Source organism: Herpailurus yagouaroundi, unplaced genomic scaffold, assembly GCF_014898765.1.
Source record: "Herpailurus yagouaroundi ecotype Mexico unplaced genomic scaffold, PumYag 187, whole genome shotgun sequence".
Taxonomy (NCBI): domain Eukaryota; kingdom Metazoa; phylum Chordata; class Mammalia; order Carnivora; family Felidae; genus Herpailurus; species Herpailurus yagouaroundi.
The window spans coordinates 19,419,027-19,445,046 of NW_024412418.1; the positions used below are offsets into that span (position 1 = coordinate 19,419,027).

A 26,020-nucleotide genomic window follows, 5' to 3' on the forward strand; every position below is an offset into this window, starting at 1 on the left:
TTCAGCCCCAAGCTCTCTGTTTCTGTGCTTCCCCTTGGTGGGTCAGTCACTGGAATGGGTGTAGAATTCACAACCATTCTCTGTTGGGACACCCCTACTCCCACCCCAGCAAAATTGTGGTGGCAGGATCATCGTCATCTTTGAGGAGCTGCTCCTGCCGGTTGCCAGGGTGGCATTGCTGTTATTCTGGTAGCCATTGGGGGCGCAGTTGGAATGGTTCCCCATGGAATGACTTTAGCCCACTCCTCCCTCCGTGGTTCCTGGTTGGTGTCTTATCCCAGGCAGAGAGAAAGACCTTGATGCTGCTGGAGTGAGTGTCATTTAGATGCACTGGGATACCTCCATGGGGCTTGGGGACTGGGAGATGTTGGAAGGGGACCATCAGAGGGGCTGAGCAACCTAGAAAGTGAAGAAGGTGGGGATGAAGTGATCACAGCCACTGGTTTCATAATTCTCTGCCCCTGTGGTGGATTCTGACTTAGTGCTGAAATTGTGGTTGTCTTGGATGTAGGAAAAGTCACTTGGGTTGCATTTTATAGGTGAAACTCTCACATTTTCTAATCCAGCTTTTGATCGGCCACTGTATAAAGCAATTTTGTTAGGTTCATCTTTTGGAAATCTTTGCTTATCCCTTTCTTCTTTTATGTAATTGGATCTTTTTTCTTTTTTCTTTTATTTATTTATTTATTTTTTTTTGCCATTTATCCATTTTTGAGAGAGCACAAGCAGGGTAGGGGCAGAGAGAGAGGGAGACCAGACTGTCATCACAGAGCCCGATGCTGGGCTTGAACTCATGAACCATGACATCATGACCTGAGCCCAAGTCTGACACTCAACAGACTGAGCCACCCAGGCGCCTTGGATCCTTTTTTTGGTTTTCATTTTTATATTTATGTCACAAATATACCATTTTCTTCTGTTAGAGAAAATTTCTTTTTTTTTTTAATGTTTACTTATTTTTGAGAGAGAGAGCGAGAGAGAGAGAGAGAGCAGGGGAGGGGTGGAAAGAGAGGGAGACAATCCGAAGCAGGCTTCAGGCTCTGAGCTGTCAGCACAGAGCCCGACATGGGGCTCAAATTCATGAACCGTGAGATCATTACCTGAGCCCAAGCTGGAGGCTTTACCGACTGAGCCACCCAGGTGCCCCATGTTAGAGAAGATTTCTAAGCAATAAATCTCCTAAAAAAGGATTTGTGACCCCTGTAGGAAAAAAGTCTGCTCCCTTGAATTTTGTACTGTCTTTGAAATTCCATTCACCCTACATTCATAACATTTTCAATCACTTTTCAAAGATCAGATACAGTAATAATGATAGAACAGACAGGTATAGGATATTTTAAAACTGGTCATATGCAATTACTGCAGTTACGTCATTTCCTTTTTTCTTACTCCTAAAAAAAGGTTTGAGAGGGTACCTAAATGCTTTTGTGAATGCAGTGTTTGAAAAAGCATAGGAAACAAGACTAAATTTTAATCACTTAGTGGCTTAACTTTTGGGTTTTAAGATATTTAGTGGTGCCTCTATTGGCCCCTGGCTCCATTCCCTTCCATCTAAAATTGGGACCTCTTGGGAAAGGCTTGCTTGTATTTTGTCAGCTTCCTTGCACTTGACCCCCTGGGGCCGCCTGCCCAGCCTCTTCCCCACTGCTTTCCAAAGCTTCTGTCTCTCCAGTCTTTAATGTAGTCTCCCTTCCCAGAATAAAATAAAGGTAATGGTACATACACTAATATTAAATAAACAGTGCACAATATGTATTTGCTTTGAGAAAATTCTCAAAATTCTCTCCTTGTTATACAAGTCTTTTTCCTCTCTCAGGGAACAGATCTGGGGAGTTATGTGTGAACATTTGTGTGTAGATGTGAACAGTAGTGAATAGAAAATGCTCACAGTTAACTTACGTGAGGTGATAGGAGATGGTTTTTCCCATCCTCTCTGCCCCCATATAAAGGTGGGTAGAGTTCTGTCCAAAGGTTACAGATTTTGGCTTCTCCGTAGGGGCCGTGATCACAGCTGGGTGAACCATGCATGAGTCCTTTTAACATAATGACGAGGATTTATTGCATGCTGACTGTGTGTTGCTGGGCACTGTGCTAAGTGCGTCACTCAGTTTACTCATTTAACTTCTTCTGATGACTTTGTGGGGTAGGTACTCTAATCTTTATCCTTCTGAAGAGGAAATAGATTCAGAGACTCAAAGTAACTTGCTTTGGTCACACAGCGAGTCAGAATCAAGACCAGGACTTGATCCTGAGTCTCTCTGACTTCAAAACCCATCTGTGCTCTGAATCACTGAGGGATTCCAGACCACCAGCATCCTCCACCTGGAATACTCCCCTTATACAGTCTGTGCCAACACTGTTGCTGATAAGCGTGAAGAGCAAATGCTTATATAGACTTACTTCATCCAGACACCATTCTAAACACTGTATCAGGATTGACTTCTTTAATCCAGATGATGACTTTTTGAGCCAGGTAATAGGTTATCATCCCCATTTTATAGAGGAGGTCCTGGGAGGTGAATTTGCCCGGTATGACACAGTAAGGTCCCTGATTTCAGGTAGTGAGGTTTCAGAATCCATCCTCTTACCCAGTGCACCCTGCTATCTCTCTTGATGAATAAGTGCCATTTTCTTTCCAAAGGTGGCATCTGTCCGGGGCCTCAGTAGAGAAAGGTCTTTATTTTCCAGTAATGAAAGAAATCCCATTATCCATTAGTTCTACCCATAACTTTCAATAGAAAGCCCTTAATGGATTCAGGGCAGTTTTCTCCCTGGTGAGTGTTGTCAGAAACAGACTTTCTCCTGAAGCCCTCATTCAACAAAGTCTGTCTTTCATACTTCAGACACCTCTAGCTTAGCCTTTACTGCTGGGGTGAACTGCTGGGGGTGAAGTTCAGTCAAGGCACCTAAAGACCTTTCTCCCCATCCCTCCAGACCTAGGAGGAATGACTGCTTGTAGGGCCACTGTGATTGTGTTTGCTCACAGGCAATGTTCCAGGAGTGGTTGGACCCCATGCTCTCCTGAGGGGAGACAGTAGTAAAATTCACACTCACTAAGCACAAAAGCTTTCCCTGATTTCTGCCTAAAACAGGAAGCTAGCTGGGCCTTCTCTGCTCACGTTTTTTGAATCTTCTTCCATAAGGCCTTCTGCCTTTTCTGCTGGCTGACCTCAGTTGAGCCCCCGATCTCTGACTATACCCAGTTCATGGGTTGATTTTCACAGCTACTTGTGAAAAGGAGTTCTGTGCCCTGTGTTTGAAAAATCCTCCTCTCCACACTATTTTTTAAAAGATATTCTAGTCCTTTCCCTTTCTTCTTGCTCTTTTATTAGGTTTGCATATCCTTATTTTTTTTTCCTGGAAGTTTATTTATTTATTTTGACAGAGAGAGAATGAGTGGGGGAGAGACAGAGAGAGAGAGGGACAGAAGATCCAAAGCGAGTTCTTTGCTGACAGCAGAGAGCCCCATGAGGGGCTTGAACGCTGGAACTGCAAGATCATGACCTGAGCCGAAGTCCAAGTGGGAAGCTCAACTGACTGAGCCACCCAGGCGCTCCTGCATAGCCTTCTTTAGCAAATCTGCTACCAATTTAAATGAGGATATTTCCTTTTGCCCCTTACTAGGTAAAACTGCTCCCAATTTGGGAAGCAATAATTACTGATTCAGATATTTTTAATTGAATGTTGACAATTCAGGGGCGCCTGGGTGGCTCAGTCAGATAAAGTGTCTGACTCCGGCTGGGGTCATGACCTCACAGTTCATTGAGTTTGAGCCCCACATGGGGCTCTGTGCTGACACCTGAGAGCCTGGAACCTGCTCTGGATTCTCTCTCTCTCTCTCTCTCTCTCTTTCTCTCTCTGCCCCTCCCCCGCTCACACTCTCTCTGTCTTTCAAAACTGATAAACAAAATTTTTAAAAAGTAAAAAAAATTTAAATGCTTGAATGTTGATTCATGAGCGACGAAGTTGACAGTGGAGGCTTTTACCAGCAGATTGTTTTTCATGTGAGAGAGACTTCCATAGCAGGCATAGAGTTTCTGGGGAAGCCAGGTCTTTGGGAAGTGCACTATATACTAGTTAGGTGGGCTTTCAACATAGACATGTGCCAGAGGGCAGCTCATGCCCAAGGAAATAATATTATATTCAATAATACTTCTTTTCACTTGCGAACATATGTACATTTACATGGTGTACAAGTTTCACTTAAGACAATACTGATATTTGTTTCCCACATAGATAGTCATGAAGACAGAAAGGTGAAATGGTTTCCAGGGGTGGGCAGTATCAAAACCAAAGTCTTGAAACGGACTTGTCTCCAGGGAGGGGGAAAAATCTAGTTTCAAATATTCCTGCAACTCTTGTGCTGACCAAGTGTTTATTAATAGAAATTGAATCCCCAGTGGGTTTTTCTTTGGTGAACTGGTGAGCTGGAGAGAAATAACAATACCAAGAGATTGACTGTAAAATAATTATTCACCAGGGCCTGCTGGGCAGAAATTTCTCAACAGGCAGCCTCTATGGCGCCTTGGGGGGAAGAACGCAGGAAAAGGGCAGTGTGGAAGTCTGGCTGCAGCCTCTTTTCCTGAGCCGTGGTTATCAGGTAGAGAGGTGAACCCACAGGGGCCTCTCTGTGGGTGCGGGACAGGGCTATTGCAGCAAAAGCTGGACATCATGAATTCTGATCACAGATGGCAGTTATATCTGCATTTTTCTTGGTTGGTGTTTTCTTTTCTCATTCATCCATCCATTCATTCATTTTTTCCATCAGTCTTCTGGGGGAAACTCTTTACTTCCACCAAGGTGCTACTTTGCCAGCTGGCAACCATCTGGCAGAGGAAACGCTGGTCTTAAGCAGGTTCGTCAGCTCCATTCTACTGGTGACATGAATTTTTCTACCTTGTTCTGCTGAATATATAGTAAACACTCTTAAAGATGAAAATGTACTTGAATTACACACACATTTGAAGAGCGGAGGAGTCCCAGCCCAGATACTAGCTGAGGGCTTTCTTTCCTCCTCTCTTTTTGTGTGGAGGTCGAGAACTCAGTAATACTGGAGTCCAGGCCAAAACAAACTCTATATGATCTACTACCGATTTCCTTTTAAGTTCCTCTTTTTGCTAGGACTGACTTCCTTTTATTTTACTCCAACTTGCATTAATCCCAGTTACAGAAGGTTTTTTCCTCTCTCCCTTGCTTCCAACTTCAAACATTTCTTACATAGGAAACAAGGGGCTTTAAAAAAAAGTCTACTTAAAAAAATATAAAGGATACCATGACTTTTGGAATATATTTTGGCAGCCTGCAATTGCAGAGTTCACTTCCGAACAGGGTTAGATGGCGAGCTGAAATGCCTACGTGACCACTGTGGTTGCTTTGAGCCAAACCACCTGCTTATCTGATCTCCTCTGGGAATGAGGTGGTCAACACCTACAGTGGTTATTTAATAATTAGATGCTTTATTTCTCAGAGGCCATATATTCCTTGACCAGCGCTGCCTCTTTCTGTGGGTTTTCACGATGAAAGCTGGGTGTTGACCGATTGCCCAAAGAGATCAGAGCTGGAGCATGCTTGGGTCCAGTATTTTTAGCTCGGGTTCACATTCTGTCTCCTCCCCAGCAGAGGAGTTATTGTCATTGCTGTCATTGACTTCCAGTAAAAAGGTGGTGCCAGCCAAAGCTGACAGACGGAACCACTGAGGAACTTCAGCCAGCAGAAGGCAGGATGTGGTTAAAATTGTGCTCTGATCCTATCACTGGACTCAGGAAACCTATTAGTAGGTTGGGGGGTTTCTAAAAGTCCTTCTCCCCTATTGGCCCATCCCATCTTCTCTCCCTTCAAGAGGATTTGCAAGCTGAGCTATCAGGACCACCAAAACAAGAAGTGGGGCTCCTCCTGCAATCTTGGCATAGGATTCTTAGCTGAAAAGGACATGTTGGGCATCTTGCACGTTTTAACTTTTCTGGAGACAGAGAAAGTCACAGTGCTTCCTGGAACATGTTCTCTTTCATCTCCAGACTTGTCTGTATTATTATTGTATAATGATTACTATTATTTAAATGGTAGACGATGAGCTTAGAGGCCAAATAATGCCAGGATGCCTTCAAAGGGATGCGGCAGGTGAGGTGGGAGCGTCAGGCAGGCCAGCATCAGGCATGTCTCTGAGCCTCACTCTTTCTCTGATAAATGGGGATCATCACTGTACCTGCCTCACAAAGTTGTGGGGCATAGTGGGGAATGTGTGAAAAGTACTGTGAAAAATTTGATAGATTAGGAAAAATTAAAATTTATGATCTGTATAGTCTTCAAAGAGCCATTTTTAGGGCTTTACAACATCCCTGTAAAGTTAGAATGATTGAGATTAATATTTCCATTTGGCAGATGTGGAAACTGAGGTGCAGTGAGCTGAACTGATTGGCTCAAGGTCTTAAAACTTACAGATAGCACTGTCCAATAAAACCAATGCAAACCATATTTATAATTTGGAATTTTTTAGTAGCTGCATTAAAAAAATAAAACAGTGAAATTAATTTTTAATACATTGTATTTAATTCAAAATAGTCAAAATCTTATTTCAATGTGTAGCACTAGCCACATTTCAAGTGCTCAATATAGCCTTGTCTGACTAGTAACTATCTTATTAGGGCAGTATGGAATATTTATTAAGCACACACTAGGACAATACATACATGGAAGACATAGACCGAATATTTGAGAAAATTTGCTTTCTGGGGGCTGAGAAAATGGCCTTAAAAATATTTTCTCTTTGGGGTACTTCCTGATAGAGACCCTTAGGAATCTACTGGACTACTCTTTAAGTCTGTGAGAAAATTCCTAAATCATAAAGTTAGATATTTGGGACTCATTAACCCGTGTGCATAAACTTCTGTCCCTTGTCTTGCTTCCCAGCTCTCTTGAAAATTATGGTCTTAGTCTTATGCAAGGATGAAATAATTTCAGAAAGACCCCACATCCCAACAGGGCCTAGGAAAATTGTCAACCGGAGCTGAGTGATTTTAGTTGGTGAACAATTTTTTAAAAATCAGTGACAAAAATACAGAGCTGCCTGGGGAATACAATGCCTGTTGGCTGAGATTAATGGCGAGATTAATAAATGGATTGCTTGATGAAAAGGCGCAAGAGAACAAAAACCAGTAGAGATTGTGGAGGAGGCTGCTTATTAATGAGCTGTCAGCCCAAAGAAAGTTCACGAAACTCTTCTGTGTTAAATGCAGCAGGGCTGGCACTTCTAATAAAAATTGGGGTCCTTCAGGAATTAATTACACCAGCCTTACAGCAAGAATTTGTGGAATTGCGAAACGGTAGTGGCACAGACCAGCACGGGCCGCTACTGCAAATGGAGAAGCTGCAGGAGAAACTAATCATGTTTTTTCATTGATATGTAGGATATTGTAGTAGCATAATAGCCAGTCAGACACGAGGATGAATGATGGGGCCCAGATAGACACTGACTAATGAAAGGACACATAGTTCGAGTTTGAAGTCACTTCACGTTTCATATGTAAAATTCCCTCCTGGAATCTGATTTTCTCCTTATCCTGTGTGCCCGCCACGAAGGAGTTCCAAATCATTTTCAGAGTGATTATGTGAACGGCAGAGGGACTGGGCCATGATTTATCAAGCTATGCCTAGAGGGAGCACGGTGTCCATTTATTCCAAGTTGCTGCAATCTCCCTTACCCCCTCCACAAGTTCCCAGTTTGGCTAGCCTGACAATACCTTCTCTTAATTAAAATTTGGTGTTGCCCCTGCCCAATGAAGCAACCCAAAGGCATGCCATGACAAGACAGAGATTGTCTAGGTTTGGGATCTGATACTGCAGAGTAGATATTGAAAGCTTCTCTCTCTTTGCCATGAAGGTAGAATGAAGGTATTCCTCTGTAATGTGTTTAGACCAAGGGTTCGCAGACAACCCATTCATCTCTAGGTCTCAAATTTCGTAATTGACCATGTCGGTTCAGGACTAAATGTATTCCTATCACAGCTTGGTAATTAAGGAGATTTCTGCTCATTGATTTATGTGCCAGTTTTCTAGGAGTGAGATAACTGTAAGAGGAGAGGAGAGAACAATTTTTGGTTGGTTTACATGAGAGTGTACTTTCTCCTGTGGAGTCTTAATGTAAACGATCAGAGATTGTTTTCCTTCTTAGAACTTTCTAGAACAAGGGCTGGGGCCTTTTTTTTTTTTTTTTTAACTCCATTCAACTTGTACTAGGGTGATAAAATTTCTAGAGAGTGATTCCTTCAGTTGTGCATAGACTTTATCATCCTCTTCCTTTTGCTTGTCACATCCTTGAGTATTAGACCATCCACCACACATCACTCTTTGACTTTTTAGACCCTCATAATCCACATGATACTTATCCTTTTGATTAAAACAACTTAATGGCCTTTTCACGAATAATTAATCTGCCATCTTTTTACTTTCAGCTCCAGGCTTTTAACTTTAATGTTGAGTTATCCAGCCTGTGTTGCCTTTCAAGAGTTCTACTCCCTTTAGCCTCTTCCCCTGAAAGGTTTAATACCTCTTTAGAAACTTGTGTTTGCTGTACTCAGGTTTTTAAAAGGCTTCCAGATTACTCTCACATCCTTTCTGCTGTGTGTGAAGTGAATAACTGTGCAGGAATCAGTGGGGTGAGGTGAAAATCGTTTCAGACTCCCATATTCTGTCATTTTGGAAAACATGAAGGCTTTCGTTGCAAAATAAAGGTAAACCTCCATTGATTTTTGAAGAAATAGCTGTATATCTTTTTGTAATTATGTGTTTTTAACTCTGGATGTTTTTCTAACAGTGACAATTTATACCAAATGACCTCCCAGCTTGAATGCATGACCTGGAATCAGATGAACTTAGGAGCCACCTTAAAGGGGTAAGGTTTTCTCTGTTCCATGGCCCTTAAAAAGTACACCTGCTTGAACCGTTTTAAAGGCACTTATAACTCATGAAGAAAGTGCAGCTTTAGAATAGTCATGGCTCTCTGTAGGATTAAAATACTTTCCTCCCTCCCCCGGTTGGTGGCTTGTGGACAGTATTAAATTTTCAGGAACATAAAGAGGGGATTTTTGTATGTGTCTGGAACAAGAGATTGAGAATATTGAGAAAAACGCAAAGTGGCCTTTACTTATTGAATGTTTTAGAATTCTTCACAATTGTGTCAATTCAACCTCATTTAATGTTTGTTTTGTTAATGATATCACAGATGTTAACTATTACGTTATCTTATTGAGACATCCTTTCAGTTTATAATGCCCAGGATGCAAATTCGTATTTGAGCGATGAAGATTTGGACACTATAGAGTAAGATGTGCTCACACCTGGTTGTACCAAAAGGGTTTCTTCCTGTTTGATATATAGTCACAATAGGGAGAACACAGCATAGGCATGGGAAATGCTTTGCACCTGAATATTTAAAAAGGCAAACAGGTGGGACTTGCTTCCAACAGCACAAGGATTCACTTTTCATTTTCTAACAAGTCTAAGTTGACGGCATTAGGATAGGACTCTAGTGAAGATATGATATGACATTAGGATATGACACCAGTGACTCTAGTGACATCCCTGTGATGCAGTAGGTGCTCTTCTAGGTCACCTCACTTAATCTTCCTGACAACATTGTAGGGCTTAGGTATTGTCGCCCTGTTTTCCAAATAAGTGAATCAAGCTCAGAGATGTACATCATTTCCCATGTTCACATCATGTTAAGTGGTACAGCTGGGATTCCAAGTCTGGATCTAATTCCAAAGCAGAGGCTCTTTCCAGCCTCAGTGTGCTGCCTTCTACCCCACCAGCAACCCAAGTGGCACTGGGGATTAAGCTCAACACTCTGGACTAGACAACTAGTTTCACATCTCTGTGTATTAGTGACTTTTCATTGGATTCTGGGATCTGGGGGGGCTTGCTAGAGCCACGCATGCTCCATTCCCCATTCCCCACCTCTTCTTCTCTTCTAGAGTTGCTGCTGGGAGCTCCAGCTCAGTGAAATGGACAGAAGGGCAGAGCAAGTGAGTGGATGATGCGATGATGGCAAAGCCAATGATGTAGGCCTTGTTGACTGGCGCCTGGGGTGATGCAGGAGTTAGGATTGACAGTGGGTAATCAGGGTAGTGTTGGTGTAATGGGATGGGAAGAATCTCTCTCCCTCTCTCTCTCTTTCCCTCCCTCCCTCTCTTCCTCCCTTTCTCCCTCTTATTTATCATTGACATATTGAGGGCAAAAATGGAGGTGGTGACAATTCTCATCAACATACTCCTAGAAAGCAATTTTTACAATGATGCAGCAGGAACCCTGTTCATTTCCTCTGGAATGTTTTACTAAATACTAAATTTGGGGTATTATACATATTCCTGTTAGATCAGTCAGATCTTTCAGGCATACGTAACTTTCTTTTTCTTTGCTTTTAAATCTCTCAGGGAGAACTTAATTTTTACCCCAAGTCTGCCAGAATTCTTGCAAAAACTTTTTTTTCATTCTCAACATCTGTGACTTCCCAGCGCTATAACCTGCACCCTGGGACATTCCCGTAGCTCTTTCTTTTGATTTTATTTTCTGGAACCCTGGCACCAGTCTCCCTCTTCTTATCCTTCTTTCTTTTGTTTACTCAGTCCTGGCTTTTGAGTCACCCTTCAATGGTCAGCAGAGTTGTTTTTGAGTCTTCCAGGAGTTACTGTTAGATCCTTCTCCCCACGTCCTCCCCCAATTTTTCTATTTTATCCAAATCTCACCTTTCTCTGTCTAGACCCAAAAGTAAAAAAGCCCATTGACTTGAAACTTTCATCCCACACTTCCATCCAAGGGGCTGCTGACAATTTCAGCATTTTGTCCTTTAGCTTGTCTGATGTCCCTTGGCTTCTTGCTCTCACCCTTTCTGGACCCTTTCCTTTTTTTCTCTCTCCCATTCTCAGAATTCAGAAACTGTCCCCAAATTAAATGCCAAGAATAGTCAGAACATGATTGTGAAGTGAGCAGTATGTTTCAGTTTTTAAAATTCTTTGTGCTGGAGTACAGGGTTTGTTTGTTTGCTTGATTACAAAAATGACAGATAAGGAATCTTGGCATGTGTTTAACTCTGGGTCTTTCCATAGTAGAGATAATTTTGATACCTTTTAAGGTCTTTAAACACGTGATATTAGTCACTTGCTGGGGAATCAGAAGCTATATTGTAAGGATGAAGCACAAAGTGAAGTTTGTTTTGTTCAACCCCATTTAAGAAAAAAAAAAAAACTAGAAGAGTTTTTATTTGTCTGGTCCTTGCATTTTGGAAAAGGAGTTCTGAAACCAAAATATATTTCTTGAATACTATTTTTATTCAGAAAGCTGAATGAAAAGGATAAGATATCTCCTATAGGTAGTCCTACAGAGGAGCAACTCTTTGAAGAGCAAAAAAAGTTTCAATTGTCTAACTTACTAACATCTTCTTTCACACTGGATTTATCCCTTTAGAACACATTGTAAGTCAACCAATGCCTGTTTCCATTTGTGATTTGTGCCTTATGTGGATGTTAACATTATTGGGCCCTGTGTAAGGGTCTTTTGATCTCATGACAATCCTAATATTCTATGGTATGTCCATCTTTCAGATGAGGTGGGTGGAGAGACTAAGCCAGGTAATCCAAGTTCACACAGCAAGTTAGTGGCAGAGCCATGTTGGAATCCACTTCTCTCTGAGTCCAGGGTCTGAGTCCTTGATCAGTGTCTTAAACTTTTTAGATAGTGACACTTAAAAAACCTTTTACACCAAGATCCAGTATACACACATGCACACACACATACACATACATTTTCATAAAACAGTGCTTACCCTTACTCCAAGCTGTGCATGCTGATGTTCTCTACTGTATTCAATTTCATTTTTAAAAATGCTTCTTGTGATGTGTAGATTGATTTTACAACCCACTGATGTGTCATGACCCACAGTTTGCCTCTCTTATGGCTCTTAAAAATGGCTACTCCTGGGGCGCCTGGGTGGCGCAGTCGGTTAAGCGTCCGACTTCAGCCAGGTCACGATCTCGCGGTCCGTGAGTTCGAGCCCCGCGTCGGGCTCTGGGCTGATGGCTCGGAGCCTGGAGCCTGTTTCCGATTCTGTGTCTCCCTCTCTCTCTGCCCCTCCCCCGTTCATGCTCTGTCTCTCTCTGTCCCAAAAATAAAATAAAAACGTTGGAAAAAAATTAAAAAAAAAAAATGGCTACTCCTTAGTTCTACCCTCCAAGCCCATGAATTGCCAAGAACTGAATTCAGTTGAATCTGTTATTCCGGTAGAAAATTGGGCTTTTGTCCAGGGGAGACACAATCTGGGTTGGTGTCATTCTTCTTTCTGATGCCAAATTCACTTACTTTTGTCACGGTACGAAAACACTGTTAATATGGAAAACACATTTGAATAAAGATATTCCGTGAAGAAAGATAAATAACTATTTTTTATTTAAACTCACAGCTAGTGTCTTGCCACTGTTTGAAATCAATGGTAAGAAGAATCATGGTGACACAATAGATATATAACAGAAAAACTGGAGGTTTGACTCCTGTTTTGGAGAAAAAAAGATAATTTCCATATCACTTATAAAAATGTAGTATTATCAAATTTTTTATTAAAAAGATGTGGACTTCAGAATAACCCCCATTAAATATTTGTTCATGTCTTTTTTTCCTTGAAAATTTTACTTAAAAAAAAAAGAACAGGGCTTTTCCCTGTGTCCTAACCAGTTCCTTGGAGACATCTTTCATTAGATGTCAGGGAGCAGTGTTATTACAATGGTTGGGGATGGGATTTTAGGGAGAGTATGGGCAAGATGAGATGAAAACATGATATAATGGGGAGGAAGGGATACTCTTGACCCTGATTTACTCCTCTCTCTTCCTCTCTCTATTCATTTTCTTATATCTGTGTGCCCATTGAGATCAGAACTACTTTTATGACTTCAAATGGGAGAGTATTGTATTTCAATTTAAGTCAGAGAAGGTACTTTATGAACCCACTTTCTTAACTCCGACCCTTTTCGTCACTCACAAATGAAATTAGATTTTTTTAAAGCGGGTCACTGGGAGAGAAAATTGCCAGGAAAAGCATTAGTCTACCTTTATGAATAATTCTGTTTATGAGGCCTTTGTGTTGCCTACTTTTTATTTCTTTAAAAACCTTTCCTGTGTGTTCCTAATGGATGCTGAATTCCTAAAGCTGCTCACAAGCCCCAGCTACTCCGTTAGTCTGCTTTGTCTCTTCTGAAGAAAATATCCTACAAAATGGAGTAACACATCAACCTTGACTGTGGTCCAAGTTATTAAAACAAGGAAGAAGTCACTCTCCAGGGAGCTGGGCAGGGGGAGTGGGAAATCGAATACAATAGAAATGTTGAAGGAGTGCTGAGAAAAATGAATGTCCCTTTGCTGGTCCAAGAAGTTCACAGACTGTTGGGAACACACAGTATCTGACCTGTGGATGGTTGAAAGGAAAAATGAAAGGCTCACGATGAGTGATGGATGTATGGTGAAAACAAAGCTGTGCATTTTGGTAGGGCCAAGGCTGTCGAATCTGGAGAAAATCCCCGCTAGACATGGTCTCATCCCTGAGAACCTGTGCCAAGAGAGATAACTGTCTTCTCTGGCTGGGAGTTCCAATACACAGCCCAGCACCTTCCCATTCCAGCTCATAAACATAAGGTACTCGTCCAAGAGATTTACTTCTTGAAAATAGATAGCCTGCTTTTAAGTGGCTCCTGGAGCTTAGGATGTAGAGGGAAGGTAGAGAGAAGCAGTTCTGTGAATATCAGCATTCTTGAGTGAAATTCTCCAGCTACACCCCCAGCAAAACTTTGTTATTTTCTTCTTTTAAATGGTTACCTTTATGCCAGGGAAAGTGGTTCTTTGCTTTGCTTTGGACTCCACTAGGATCTCCTAGTGGTACTGCCGGCACAAACATGGGACTCCTGGGTCAGCAGGATGGGGATGGAGACTGATTTTAAGTTGTGTCTCTGTTCCTTGCATCTGGAGTGGACTTGCTTCTTTGCCCTCACTTCTCACTTCCGTGCTACTTCTTTCTTCCCCATCGCCTCCTTTGCTATTCGCCTTTCCCACCCTTTTCTCTTTGGCCATATATTCAAATAATGTATTAATTTTTTAAATTATTGAAGTAATGTTACAAATTATGGAAACACTTAGAAAATACAACCATACAGGGAAGGAAATTAACCCCATCCCCAATATTTCAGATGAAACTACTGTTAATGTTATGTTGCATACACTTTTAGACCTTTTTCTATGCAGACATATACATTTGTATCCTTTTCTTTTTTTATAACAAATGATTGGGCTTCAGCTTCTGTAGGCCATTGCAAAGTTCTGTGTTTCAATTATCAAGAGAGTGTTTTTGAAAATATTCTCAACTTGTTAAAAAAATACTTCATTTAAAAAACTATTTGGGGCTGGGGAGCCTGGGTGGTTCAGTTGGTTAAGCATCCGACTTTGGCTCAGGTAGTGATCTCACCGTTCATGAGTTCAAGCCCCACATTGGGCTCTCTGCTGTCAGCACAGAACCGGCTTCAGATCCTCTGGCCCCCTCTCTCTCTGCCCCTCTCCCACTGGCACCGTATCTCTCAAAAATAAAATAAACATAAAAAAATATTTTGAGCTTTATAGGCATCCTCTCCACACTGTGTTTCTAACTATTTTATTTCTAAGCAAGGAGTTATTTTCATCTTGTAAAGGTGAGAGAAAATGACAGTTTTGTTTAGCTCAGGAGAAGAAAGAGGTCAAGCGGGAATGATAGAAAAGGAAAGTGGTGGTGAAGGGGTCCGAGATGGATATGAAGAGTATGATAGACTCAGCACAAGAAGATGAAGTCGGATTTCAGCCTGTTGATAAGGGTGTGTGTGTGTGTGTGTGTGTGTGTGTGTGCGCGTGTGTGTGAGCGTGTGCGTGCATGCAAGCACACATGAGCACATGCATGTGTGTGGGGCTGTGGGTGTTGGAGGGGGAGAAGTATACTATCATTTACCCAAGAAAAAAATCATAACCTCCAACTAGGAAAACATCGACATAGAAGCTACACTAGTAAAAGGCCATCCATATAAATGCTTCTGTGAAGTGAGGGGCTGTTGCATGTATCAGTAGGGTTTTTTTTTTTTTTTATTAAAAGTGAAAATTTTCATTTATCCTAGCTTTATTTCTTCTTAAAAAATTTTAAATGTTTATTGAAAATTTTTTTAATGTTTATTTATTTTTGAAAGCGAGACAGCATAAGCAGGGAGGGGCAGAGCGAGAGGGAGATACAGAATCCGAAGCAGGCCTTTGACTCAGAGTTGTCAGTACAGATCCCGACGCGGGGCCCAAACTCACAAACCCAACCCTGAGATCATGATCTGAGCCAAAGTTGGGTGCTTAACTGACTGCGCCACCCAAGCGCCCCAGTGTTTATTTATTTTTGAGAGAGACAGACAGACAGACAGCACAAGCAGAGAAGGGGCAGAGAAAGACGGAGACACAGAATTCAAACCAGGCTCCAGGCTCTGAGCTGTCAGCACAGAGCCCAACACAGGGCTCAAATTCACAAGCCATGAGATTCTGACCTGAGCTGAAGTCGGATGCTTAACCGACTGAGCCACCCAGGCATCCCATTCTAGCTTTATTTCTAACTCTTCATTTTAAAAGCGAAGCCACAGATACAATGTTCTTAAGGCTAAGATGGTACTTTATCAAAATGAAAACAACTTTCCCCCCCTTGATTGTAAAAGTAACACAGGCTTACTTATGTATTTAAAAATTCAGGCCAGCACCAAAACATTATAGAGGAGAAAAGATATCTCTTCTCTCACCACCCAATGATAACTAATTTTTCAACATATTAGGGTGTGTTTGTATCTGCAAAGAGAAACTCCTGGAAACATTTACTGAACTAGTAACTGTATCTGGAAAGATTAGAGGGAGAGAGAGAAAGCCTGATACAGGTGTGTGTAGGAGATTCTAGGAGGAGATAAACTGGAGGCATTTGTACGAAGACACTTCGTGGAGTTTTGCTGCAAAAAGGAGCAAAGAAATGATGTTATATATAGCTCAATGAGGATAGAATGTCAGGACAAAGTGGTTTCTTATTGTTTTGCTTTATTTCACTTATTTATATTTAGAGAGAAGTACCTGCATGCTTGTTTACCAATGAGAATGATCAAGAAGAGGGAAGAAGTTATTGGTGGGAGAGCATAGAATTGCTGGAACAGTGTCCTTGAGAGAGAAGAGGCTCCATGGGAAAGTGGTGACTGGTTAGCTAAAAGCTGGGATAGTTCATCTAGTAACCTTGATTTGCAAGGGTTCTTTGTTGATAAGAATATTAACCCTTTATATGTCATATGCACTGCAGGTATTTACTCTGGTTTGTATTTTAATTCTTTTAATGGTTTTATCTTTTCCTTGCAGAATTTTTTTATTTTATGGTAAACATTATCAGTTTTACTGCTTCAGGTTTTTGGCTTTTATATCATGCCTAAAAAGATTTTTCCCATCAGGGCGCCTGGGTGGCTCAGTCTGTTAAGTGTCTGACTCTTGATTTCAGCTCAGATCTTGATCTCATGGTTCATGGGATCAAGCCCAGCATTGGGCTCTGTGCTGACAGCATGGAGCTTGCTTGGGTTTCTCTCTCTCTCTGCCCCGCCCAACTCACATGCCTGCGCGCTCTCTCTCTTTCTCTCAAAATAAATAAACTTAAAAAAATTCTTTAAAAGATTTTTCCCATCTCAAGATTTTAAAATTTTAATTGTTTATTAGTATCTTTTTGGTTTATTTTTTTTTTTTTTTTAATTTTTTTTTTTCAATGTTTATTTATTTTTGTGACAGAGAGAGACAGAGCATGAATGGGGGAGGGGCAGAGAGAGAGGGAGACACAGAATCGGAAACAGGCTCCAGGCTCTGAGCCATCAGCCCAGAGCCTGACGCGGGGCTCGAACTCACGGACCGCGAGATCGTGACCTGGCTGAAGTCGGACGCTTAACCGACTGCGCCACCCAGGCGCCCCTTTTTGGTTTATTTTTTAATTTACCTTTTTACATTTACATTTTGTTAATGTTTGTTTATTTTTGAGAGAGACAGATTGCGAGCAGGTGAGGGGCAGAGAGAGGGAGAGACATAGAATCTGAAGCAGGCTCCAGGCTCTGAGCTGTCAGCACAGAGCCCCATGCGGGGCTTGACCTCAAGAACCGCGAGATCATGACCTGAGCCGAAGTCGAATGCTCAACCAACCAAGCCACCCAGGTGCCCCTTACCTTTCTACATTTAAACATTTAGTTCATCTTGCATTTATTTGGCAACTTGATTCCACCTTGATTTGTTTCTAGAAGACTAGCCAGTATTCCCAAACTATTTTGAATAATCCAGTCTTTCCTCATTAACTTCAAATATTACTTTTATCAATCCTTGGATCCTATTAAATTCCTTGGGTCCATTTCTAGACTCTACTCTCTTCTTTTGATCATTCTGGTTCTTTTTGTCAAGCTATCATACTGTTATAGTCTACTTAAATATCTGATAGAAAAGTTGACTAGCATTGTAGATCTGTTTTCAAACTAATTCTGGCTATTATTTCTTGTTTATTCTTCAAGATGAATTTTAGATTTACCTTGTTAATTTCAAAGTCTTTGTCAATATTGGTTCATTAATTGTGACAAATGCACTTATATTAATGTGAGATGTGAATCAGAGAGGAACCTGGGTATGAGATATATGGCAACTGTCTGTATTATCTTAGAAATTTTTTTGTAAATATAAAATTCTAAAATAACAAGTTTATTTTTAAGTCTTAATTAGAATTTTGAATGGATAGTTTAAAAATTAACTTTGGGGGCACCCAAGTTTTGGTGACTCAATCAGTTGATCATCTGACTCTTGATCTCAGCTTGGGTCTTGATCTCAGGGTCATGAGTTCAAGCCCTGTGTTGGGCTTTGTGCTGGGTGTGGAGCCTACTTAACAAAAGTAATTTTGGAGATGATTGACTTTTGAAAAAGATCTAACCCTTTCTTCAAGAGCGTGGATGGTATTCCTCAACATTTTTTCAAGTCTTGTTCTGTGTCAAATGTGTCTATTTTGAATTTCCTCCTTTTCAAGACTTTTAGCAGTAATGCCTCTGGCTCCAAAATCTCTTTGAGAATGAATGTGATTACACTCATGAATATAGGACAAGGATTTTCTTTTGTTTCTTCACCTTGAAATCCTTTGTTGTGTTACTAACATTTGTTTGGAGAGTGGGGCCTGTGAAAAAGATGATTATTCACACAGCCTTCACACCTACAAGCCTCCATTTCAACTGGAGAAGCAGAGGACGTCTAATCCTTAAAAAAAATTTTTTTTTTAGCGTTTTACTTATTTTTGAGAGAGAGAGAGAGACAAAACACAAGCGGGGGAGGGGCAGAGAGAGAGGGAAACAGAGAGAATCTGAAGCAGGCTTCAGACTCTGACCTGTCAGCACAGAGCCCGACGTGGGGCTCAGACTCACAAACCGTGAGATCATGACCTGAGCCAAAGTTGGATGCTTCACCACCTGAGCCACCCAGGCGGCCCTAATTTTTTCTTTAATGTTTATTTATTTACTTTTGAAAGAGAGAGAGAGACGGGGGGGAGGGGGGGAAGAGTGCATGTGGCGTGTGCACGTCAGGGAAGGACTGAGGGAGAGGGTCAGTGCAGAGCCTGACGTGAGCCGTAACTCATGAACCTTAAGATCATGAGCTGGGCACTTAACTGAGCCACCTAAGCACCCCAGGGGACATCTAGTCTTAAGAGCCCTGTGCTTAATCCTAGGGTTTTAGGGAGGATAATTTTTTTTAACTAATTGAGCACAGTTGAATACATTTTTCAGATTCAAGAGCATGTAAGCTAGCTGGGTAGGAGCCTTTAGGAATCCAGGCTGAAAAGATCCCGTTCCATCTTTTCCTGTTTGTCTCTTGTGTGGGTTTGTCTCTTGTGTGGATCTGGGACACCCTAGCGGCAATTTCTGGCCGTAGAGCCAAAGCATTGAGAATGGTAAACCCAGTGAGTTAGATGAAATTGGGATTCTGATGAACGATCACCTCGATGCCAGACACATGTAAGGAGAGATCAGTTATTTATTATATGGTCTGAATAAGGTGGTCTGTGAAAATGTAGTTCCTGTGTTTGTGTGTGTTGAAGTAGGAATGTAAGTCCCACCTAAAAATACCCTTCCGAGTGGTAGGGCCCAGTAAAACTGTGGCGTTTTTGGACTGTGTTCTCTCCAAAAAGTTGTGAGAAACTGGATTTAAATATGTAAAATATCTCTTAGCTTTGCTCTGAGTGTTAAATAAGAGGGAAAAGTTCAGTTGAGGAAAGTGGTGAGGAAAGCTTGTTGGTTCATAAGGGCTGATTTATACAAGTGTTGTTGTCAGGCTGTTAACCACTCAGCCTGTGTCCCCTGTTAAATAGCGGCTGATGACAGGATTGCATGGGAAGTGAAGACCTAGGAGCCAGAACTATAAAGAAACTTTCAAAAGAGGAATACAACTTAGGTTTTAGTAATGATAACATGTTTGGAACAAGTAGGCATCTTCCAAAAGGTAACACTTTGAAGGGACCATTACTCATTTATAGATACCATGTTCTGAGAAATTTGCTGAAAAAATAAATCCAATTACTTTTAGATAACTGCTAGATTATGTATGAATCAAGACTTTTTTTTTTTAATGTTTATTTATTTTTGAGAGAGAGTGAGACAGTGTGAGGGGGGAGGGTCAGAAAGAGGGAGACACAGAATCAGAAGCAGGCTCCAGGCTCTGAGCTGTCAGCACAGAGCCCGACGCAGGGCTTGAACTCACGGACCACGAGATCATGACCTGAGCCGAAGTCGGATGCCCAACCGACTGAGTCACCCAGGTGCCCCAAACCAAGACTTTTTCTATAGCAGGTGGCAGAATCCCAGTTGTCACTGGCATCAATAAAGGAAAAATTTAAATTTGGCAGCTTACTATATTTATCTATTTTTTAACGTTTATTTATTATTGAGAGACACAGAAACACAGAGCGTGAGCAGGGGAAGGGCAGAGAGAGGGGGAGACACAGAATCTGAAGCAGGCTCTAGGCTCTGAGCCGTCAGCACAGAGCCTGATGCAGGGCTTGAACCCACGAACTGTGAGATCATGACCTGAGCCGAAGTTGGTCGCCTAACCGACTGAGCCACCCAGTCACCCCTGTATTTTTTTTTTTTTTAAGTTTATTTATCTATTTTGAAAGAGAGGGAGAGAGAGCCGGGGAGGGGCAGAAAGACAGGGACAGAGAATCCCAAGCAGGCTCCGCATGGACATGGGGCTCAAACCCATGAACCAGGAGATCATGACCTGAGTCGAAGTCAGATACTTTACCGACTGAGCCACCCAGGCACCCCTTACTGTATTGTATTTTAAAACTCCCATGTCTGGATTCAGGGTCTCAGATGGTGTTATTAGGACATGGTTTCCTTGTCTCTTATCTCTACTGTTTTCTGTGCTGGCTGCCTTCTCAGACAGGCTCTCTCCATTGTGGCAAAAATAGCTCTGGTTTTTGGCAATTACAGCCTCAAAAGGAGAATACCTTTCTATTGGTTCTTTTCCGACAAAAGACCCAGGGAAGTTTCTGAATGGCCTGGGTTGGGTCATGTGGCTAGAGAATGCACTGGTCTGATTGGCCAGGTCCTGAGCATGTCCTCACCCTTGGAGACAGAGGGGAGGATTAGAAGAGAAGGATGGTTTCCTAGAAAGGAAAAGGGCCCTGTTTCCAGAGGAAGGTGGGATGGATGTGGAGTGGGCAGAACAAGAGATACTCAACAGAGAATTAAAACAAAGTTAATAAAAGTGGGGTGAGTCCTCCTCCCTTCCAGATAACATGTGGAGCTGGATACCATAGGGATGTTTGAGACCTGGATAGAAAATAAAATGAAGGATGGTGCAGAGGAGAAGCCTTCTTTCTAATGCTCATGGGAAAAGTGCTCATTAAAAGGTGTAATAGTTAGAATTACTATAGTATACTTTCTAACTAAAAGTGAGACCACATAGGGGCATCTATAGGGCTTAGTTGGTTAAGCCTCCGACTTCAGCTCAGCTCATGATCTCACAGTTTGTGAGTTCGGGTCCCACATCAGCCTCTGCTGTCAGCACGCCCCCCCCCCCCCCCCCCCCGCCCCCCCCCTGTTCATGCTCACACTTCCTCCCAAAAAAAAAAAAAAAAAAACCAAAAAAACCAAAAAACCCATTAAAATAGTGACACAAACTATATTATGTTTTCATTAAAAGTCAAAAATGCATCTTATTCTTTTTTGTATCTGATACATACAACTTATATTTTATTTTTTTTAATATGACATTTATTGTCAAATTGGTTTCGATACAACGCCCAATGCTCATCCCAACAGGTGTCCTCCTCAGTGCCCATCACCCACTTTCCCCTCCCTTCCACCCCCAATCAACCCTCAGTTTGTTCTCAGTTTTTAAGAGTCTCTTATGCTTTGGCTCCCTCCCTTTCTAACCTTTTTTTCCCCTCCCCCTCCCCCTCCCCCATGGTCTTCTGTCAAGTTTCTCAGGATCCACATAAGAGTGAAAACATACGGTATCTGTCTTTCTCTGTATGACTTATTTCACTTAGCATAACACTCTCCAGTTCCATCCACGTTGCTACAAAAGGCCATATTTCCTTCTTTCTCATTGCCAAGTAGTATTCCATTGTGTATATAAACCACAACTTCTTTATCCATTCATCAGTTGATGGGCATTTAGGCTCTTTCCATCATTTGGCTATTGTTGCATCTTATTCTTGAGATCTGAAATGAAACACCTGAAGGGAGGAGGAAGACAAATTTTTCAAGAAAAAAAAATAGCTGATTGTTTTCTGTAGACTATACTTCAGAGGAAATTATATACCCATGATTCACCAGATTGTGGACATTCCCTTTTTTTTTTTTTAACTCAATCAACTTTAACTTAGTTGTTTTATTTTTAGGTTCTACTTTCTGTGCTGGATTCATAAAAGAATCTGCATTGCTTGCTCTTTCCCATTATGTTTGCAGGAACAGAATAATCCTTTGACCAATTGATTTGTTAGATTCCCACTTTAAAAGGTGAAATTACTTGAAGAAAGAGATTGGCTAGATGGCATTGCTGATGATGTTTGCACAGAATTTGATTTAAATATTGCCCTTAGCACATCACATCCAGGCAGAGAATAAAAAAGCACTCACGTTGAGCTAGAGGTGGTTGTGCTTCATTGCCACCACCTCTGACTATGTGCAGAAAGAGAATTCAATATGTATTCATCTTCTCAAGTCACATCGTATAAGTGGATGTGAAAGCGAATTTTGAAATTACTCTGGCTACAGGGAAATTAGGTTTTCAATCAGTGGAGCTTTTAAACGTAAGCATTCTGGTGTGACCACTTAGGCTTCCTAGGTGAAGTTCCTGTTCTTTCAGTCTGAGTCCTCTAGTTCGAGTCCCAACTATCTCTGTGCATTTTCTTTCTTCTTTTTCTTAGCAAGAGTAATTTAAACTGGTGTGTTTAGCCTTATCTCTTGTGTCTAACCTTTATTTTAAAAAAAATTTTTTTTCAACGTTTATTTATTTTTTTGGGGACAGAGAGAGACAGAGCATGAACGGGGGAGGGGCAGAGAGAGAGGGAGACACAGCATCGGAAACAGGCTCCAGGCTCCGAGCCATCAGCCCAGAGCCTGACGCGGGGCTCGAACTCACGGACCACGAGATCGTGACCTGGCTGAAGTCGGACGCTTAACCGACTGCGCCACCCAGGCGCCCCGCAAAGTTTATTTTCAACACCAAGAAGAATCACGCATTTAAGCATCTTGTATATAAGCCTGAGTATCAAGGATGAACAGAGACCAGAGATTGATGGGTAAATTCAATTTTCTGGATATGCAGGAGTTTGAACTTTTCCCAGGTGCTTTCCTTCAACCTGATTAACTTTGCAGAGGTGAGAAGACAGAGGTGAAGATAGGGGGATGCCTACCTGGCCAAGAACTAGAGGTGGAAGAGAGAAGTCACAGGTGGAGGTTTCCCCTTTTTGAATATTTATATCAAATGTTAATTACCTTCGAGAGTCTCTTTTCTTTCTTTCCTTCCCCCCCCCCCCTTTTTTTTAAACCTCTTCTGTTGATAAGGGATTTCAGGGCAGCTCTGGTTTTCTTCATCTGTAAAACCTCAATTCCTTTTTATTAATCTTCTTGTGCCTGTGGAATATCAAAATTAATCATTTCTAAAGAAGCTACTCTTCTAACATTACGGTTTTTTCTGGGCCAAACCTCAACGTACAGGTTTTTAGCATGAAGAGGGTTCATAATTTGTGTTCTATGAGGGACATTTTTCTCTTTTTGTAAACTTTCTAAGGACACATGTTTACATACTTTAAAGCTGTCTAGGAAAAGCAGAATTCCTCAGGATGCATTTTTATGCATTTTAAAGCTGTTTAGGAAAATGTACAGTCCACACCTCCTCCAACAGTAAAGTCACGAGGTATATGCTCTACTGATAACTGTTCCTGCTCAGTGTACTTTCCCAGTTATGTGGAAAGAATTTTCTTTGTAACAATTGTGCCCAGTTTTGGTCGCTCTGTCACATTTCCATTTCCATCGTAGTTAGCTTTGTGCTTTCTTTATACCATAATAAAAATAGTGCCTCAGAGCAGAAGCTGGAGTGTACTGAAGACTGAGCATCTTAAACTTGTTCCTCCTCACTGCTCCCCCTCTCTTATCTTACCCACTCCCACAACATTTTTAGGCCTTCAGCATGCCTGATTTCATTCACGCCGCTGGAGAAAAGAGCTGGGAATTAGTCCAGTGTCATGATGATAGACGTGAACCCAGGATGGGGTTATACCACCAGAATTGTCTAGCTAGTTTTGAAGGAAGAAGAGCTGGGCTGTCCTGCATTCAGGCCCCATCTCTGCCACTTGCCATCTGTCTGACTTTGGGCAGATAACTCAATGTCTTCTTAATGTCTTTTGCAGCAGTATTTTTGCTGCAAAATGCAGATCTTACTAGTAAGTAATAGCAAACATTTACCGAGGGCATACCATGTGCCAAGCACTGTGCTTTATTTACCTAGTCTCATTTGATGCCTTAATGGTCTGATGGGGAGGTGATGTTTTTCTTCAGGACTAGTCATCTAGATTCATCTGGAGATAAAGGATCCAGATTAACTGAGCTCTTTCAAATGTATCTATCTGTAAGAAACTGAGTAAGTCTGATTCCCTTGGTATGGTAGGTTGAATAATGAACCCCCAAAGATATCTAAGTCCTGATTCCTGGAACCTGTGAATGATACCTTTTGTAGCACAAGTGACTGTGCAGGTGGGATAAAGTTAAGGACCTTGAGATGGGGGAGATTATACTGAATTATCTGGGTTGGCTCCAAATGGAATTAAGTGTCCTTATAAGAAGAAGACAGAAGGGAGATTTGGCTACAGAGGAGTTGTTAGAGATGTGACAAAGGAAGCAAGAGGTCAGAGTGATGTGAGGAAGACACCAAGGAATGCAGGTAATTTCTAGAAACTAGGAAAGACCAGGAAAGAGATTTTTCCCCCTCAGCCTCTAGAAGAAAATAGCCCTGCCCACACCTTGCCTTTAGGACACTGAGGCTGATTTTAGACTTCTGATCTGCAGAATTGTAAGGGAGTAAATTTGTGTTTCAAGACCCCAGGTTTGTGATAATTTGTTACAGCAGCTGTAGGAAACTGATACACTAGAATTTACAGTCTTCTGTCTATAGCTCCAGTGCTTAAAGCTACTTGCAAGTGGGCCAGTGAAGGTTAGAGGTAAACCGCTGATACCTGTAGATGACGAGTGCTTCTGGATTTTGCCATCGTGGCACTGATCAAGCTTGCTGTATAGGTGTAGCATCTTTTCACACTTTCAAGGGTTTGGAAGGTTTTAATGCTCAGTTTTTCAAGAATCAGGTGCATCCCCACCCCTACTTTGTTGCCATACGGAAGGAGAGAACAAAATCAAGACAGAATTTTCCATTTTGCAGCTTAAACTTCCTGCACAACCTTTAAAGCTGAGGTGGCAAACCTCAGGTGGCCCTGAGGCCAGAGATCTTTTGTCTGACCTGACAGTGATTCTGTAAAATCTCAATTATTTGCCAGAATTTAACACTGAAACGATCTCACATAAAGATCTTGGTTTCTGACTTTCTGGAGAATGGAAAGATCTGACAACACTGGGTTCGTATGATTGCCAGTCCTCGGCTGGTAGAGCAGAGTTCTTACTTTCTTCCTCACTGTCTGGGTTGGAGGGGAGGTCTAGCCACTGCATATATTTCTACCCTATGAGAGATTTGGGTCTCTCGATTGCTTGATCTGGTGGGATTCACTCTCCACTCTGGAGTTGCTCCATGAATGATAACATTCTTGTCTCCAAGTCCCGATAAATGTTTACCCCATACTATCCAGGGCTTTGTGAATGCTTTATTTGGAAGGTGCATCTTTGGCTCCAGAAATCTCTTCACTAGGCAGATAGCTCCTTGCTCTTCTTGGAAGACTTTATGGCTCCAGACCTCTAAGAACCCTACCCTCACTCCTATTTAGTTCATTTATGGCTTAGTCACTGGAACTTTTTAAGGCTAATTCTCTCAGGGAAAAGCTTGGCATTACCTGACCATCTAAGCTACCGGCTGGGTCTTAATGGTGGTGACTGTTCCATTTCTGCCTCAGATTAACTCCCACTGATGACATTTGCCCATCCAAATGACTAGATTCTCTGTGATGGCTTCCCTCAGGTTGCTGCATGGACAGACCTTTTACAATCTGACCATTTCCTGAATACCAGAGAACAAGTATAGTATATATATTGTAAATATAATAGTTCCCCACAACAATAAGGAAGATCCTTTTTTTTTTAATTAAAAAATAATTTAATGTTTATTTATTTTTGAGAGAGAGAGAGAAACACAGAGTGTGAGCTGGGAAGGGGCAGAGAGAGGGAGACAAAGAATCCAAAGCAGACTCCAGGCTCTGAGCTGTCAGCTCAGAGCTTGACGTGGGGCTTGA

The 26,020-nt window shown here is 41.7% G+C and overlaps 1 protein-coding gene across 8 annotated transcripts in view; it reads left to right on the plus strand.

The window, feature by feature from the left end:
* Positions 1-26,020, plus strand: part of WT1 (WT1 transcription factor) — a 50,129-nt gene that overhangs the window by 8,536 nt on the left and 15,573 nt on the right. For 4 of the 8 annotated variants that reach the window (XM_040495523.1, XM_040495522.1, XM_040495521.1 and 1 more), the window contains 2 exons: positions 8,810-8,887; positions 9,969-10,019. In XM_040495523.1, coding sequence (XP_040351457.1) covers positions 8,810-8,887; positions 9,969-10,019 — 129 coding nt within the window. Of the gene's footprint in view, positions 1-8,562; positions 8,727-8,809; positions 8,888-9,968; positions 10,020-26,020 lie in introns of those variants that run through there. The other 4 variants (XM_040495520.1, XM_040495524.1, XM_040495527.1 and 1 more) reach the window with 2 other exon arrangements.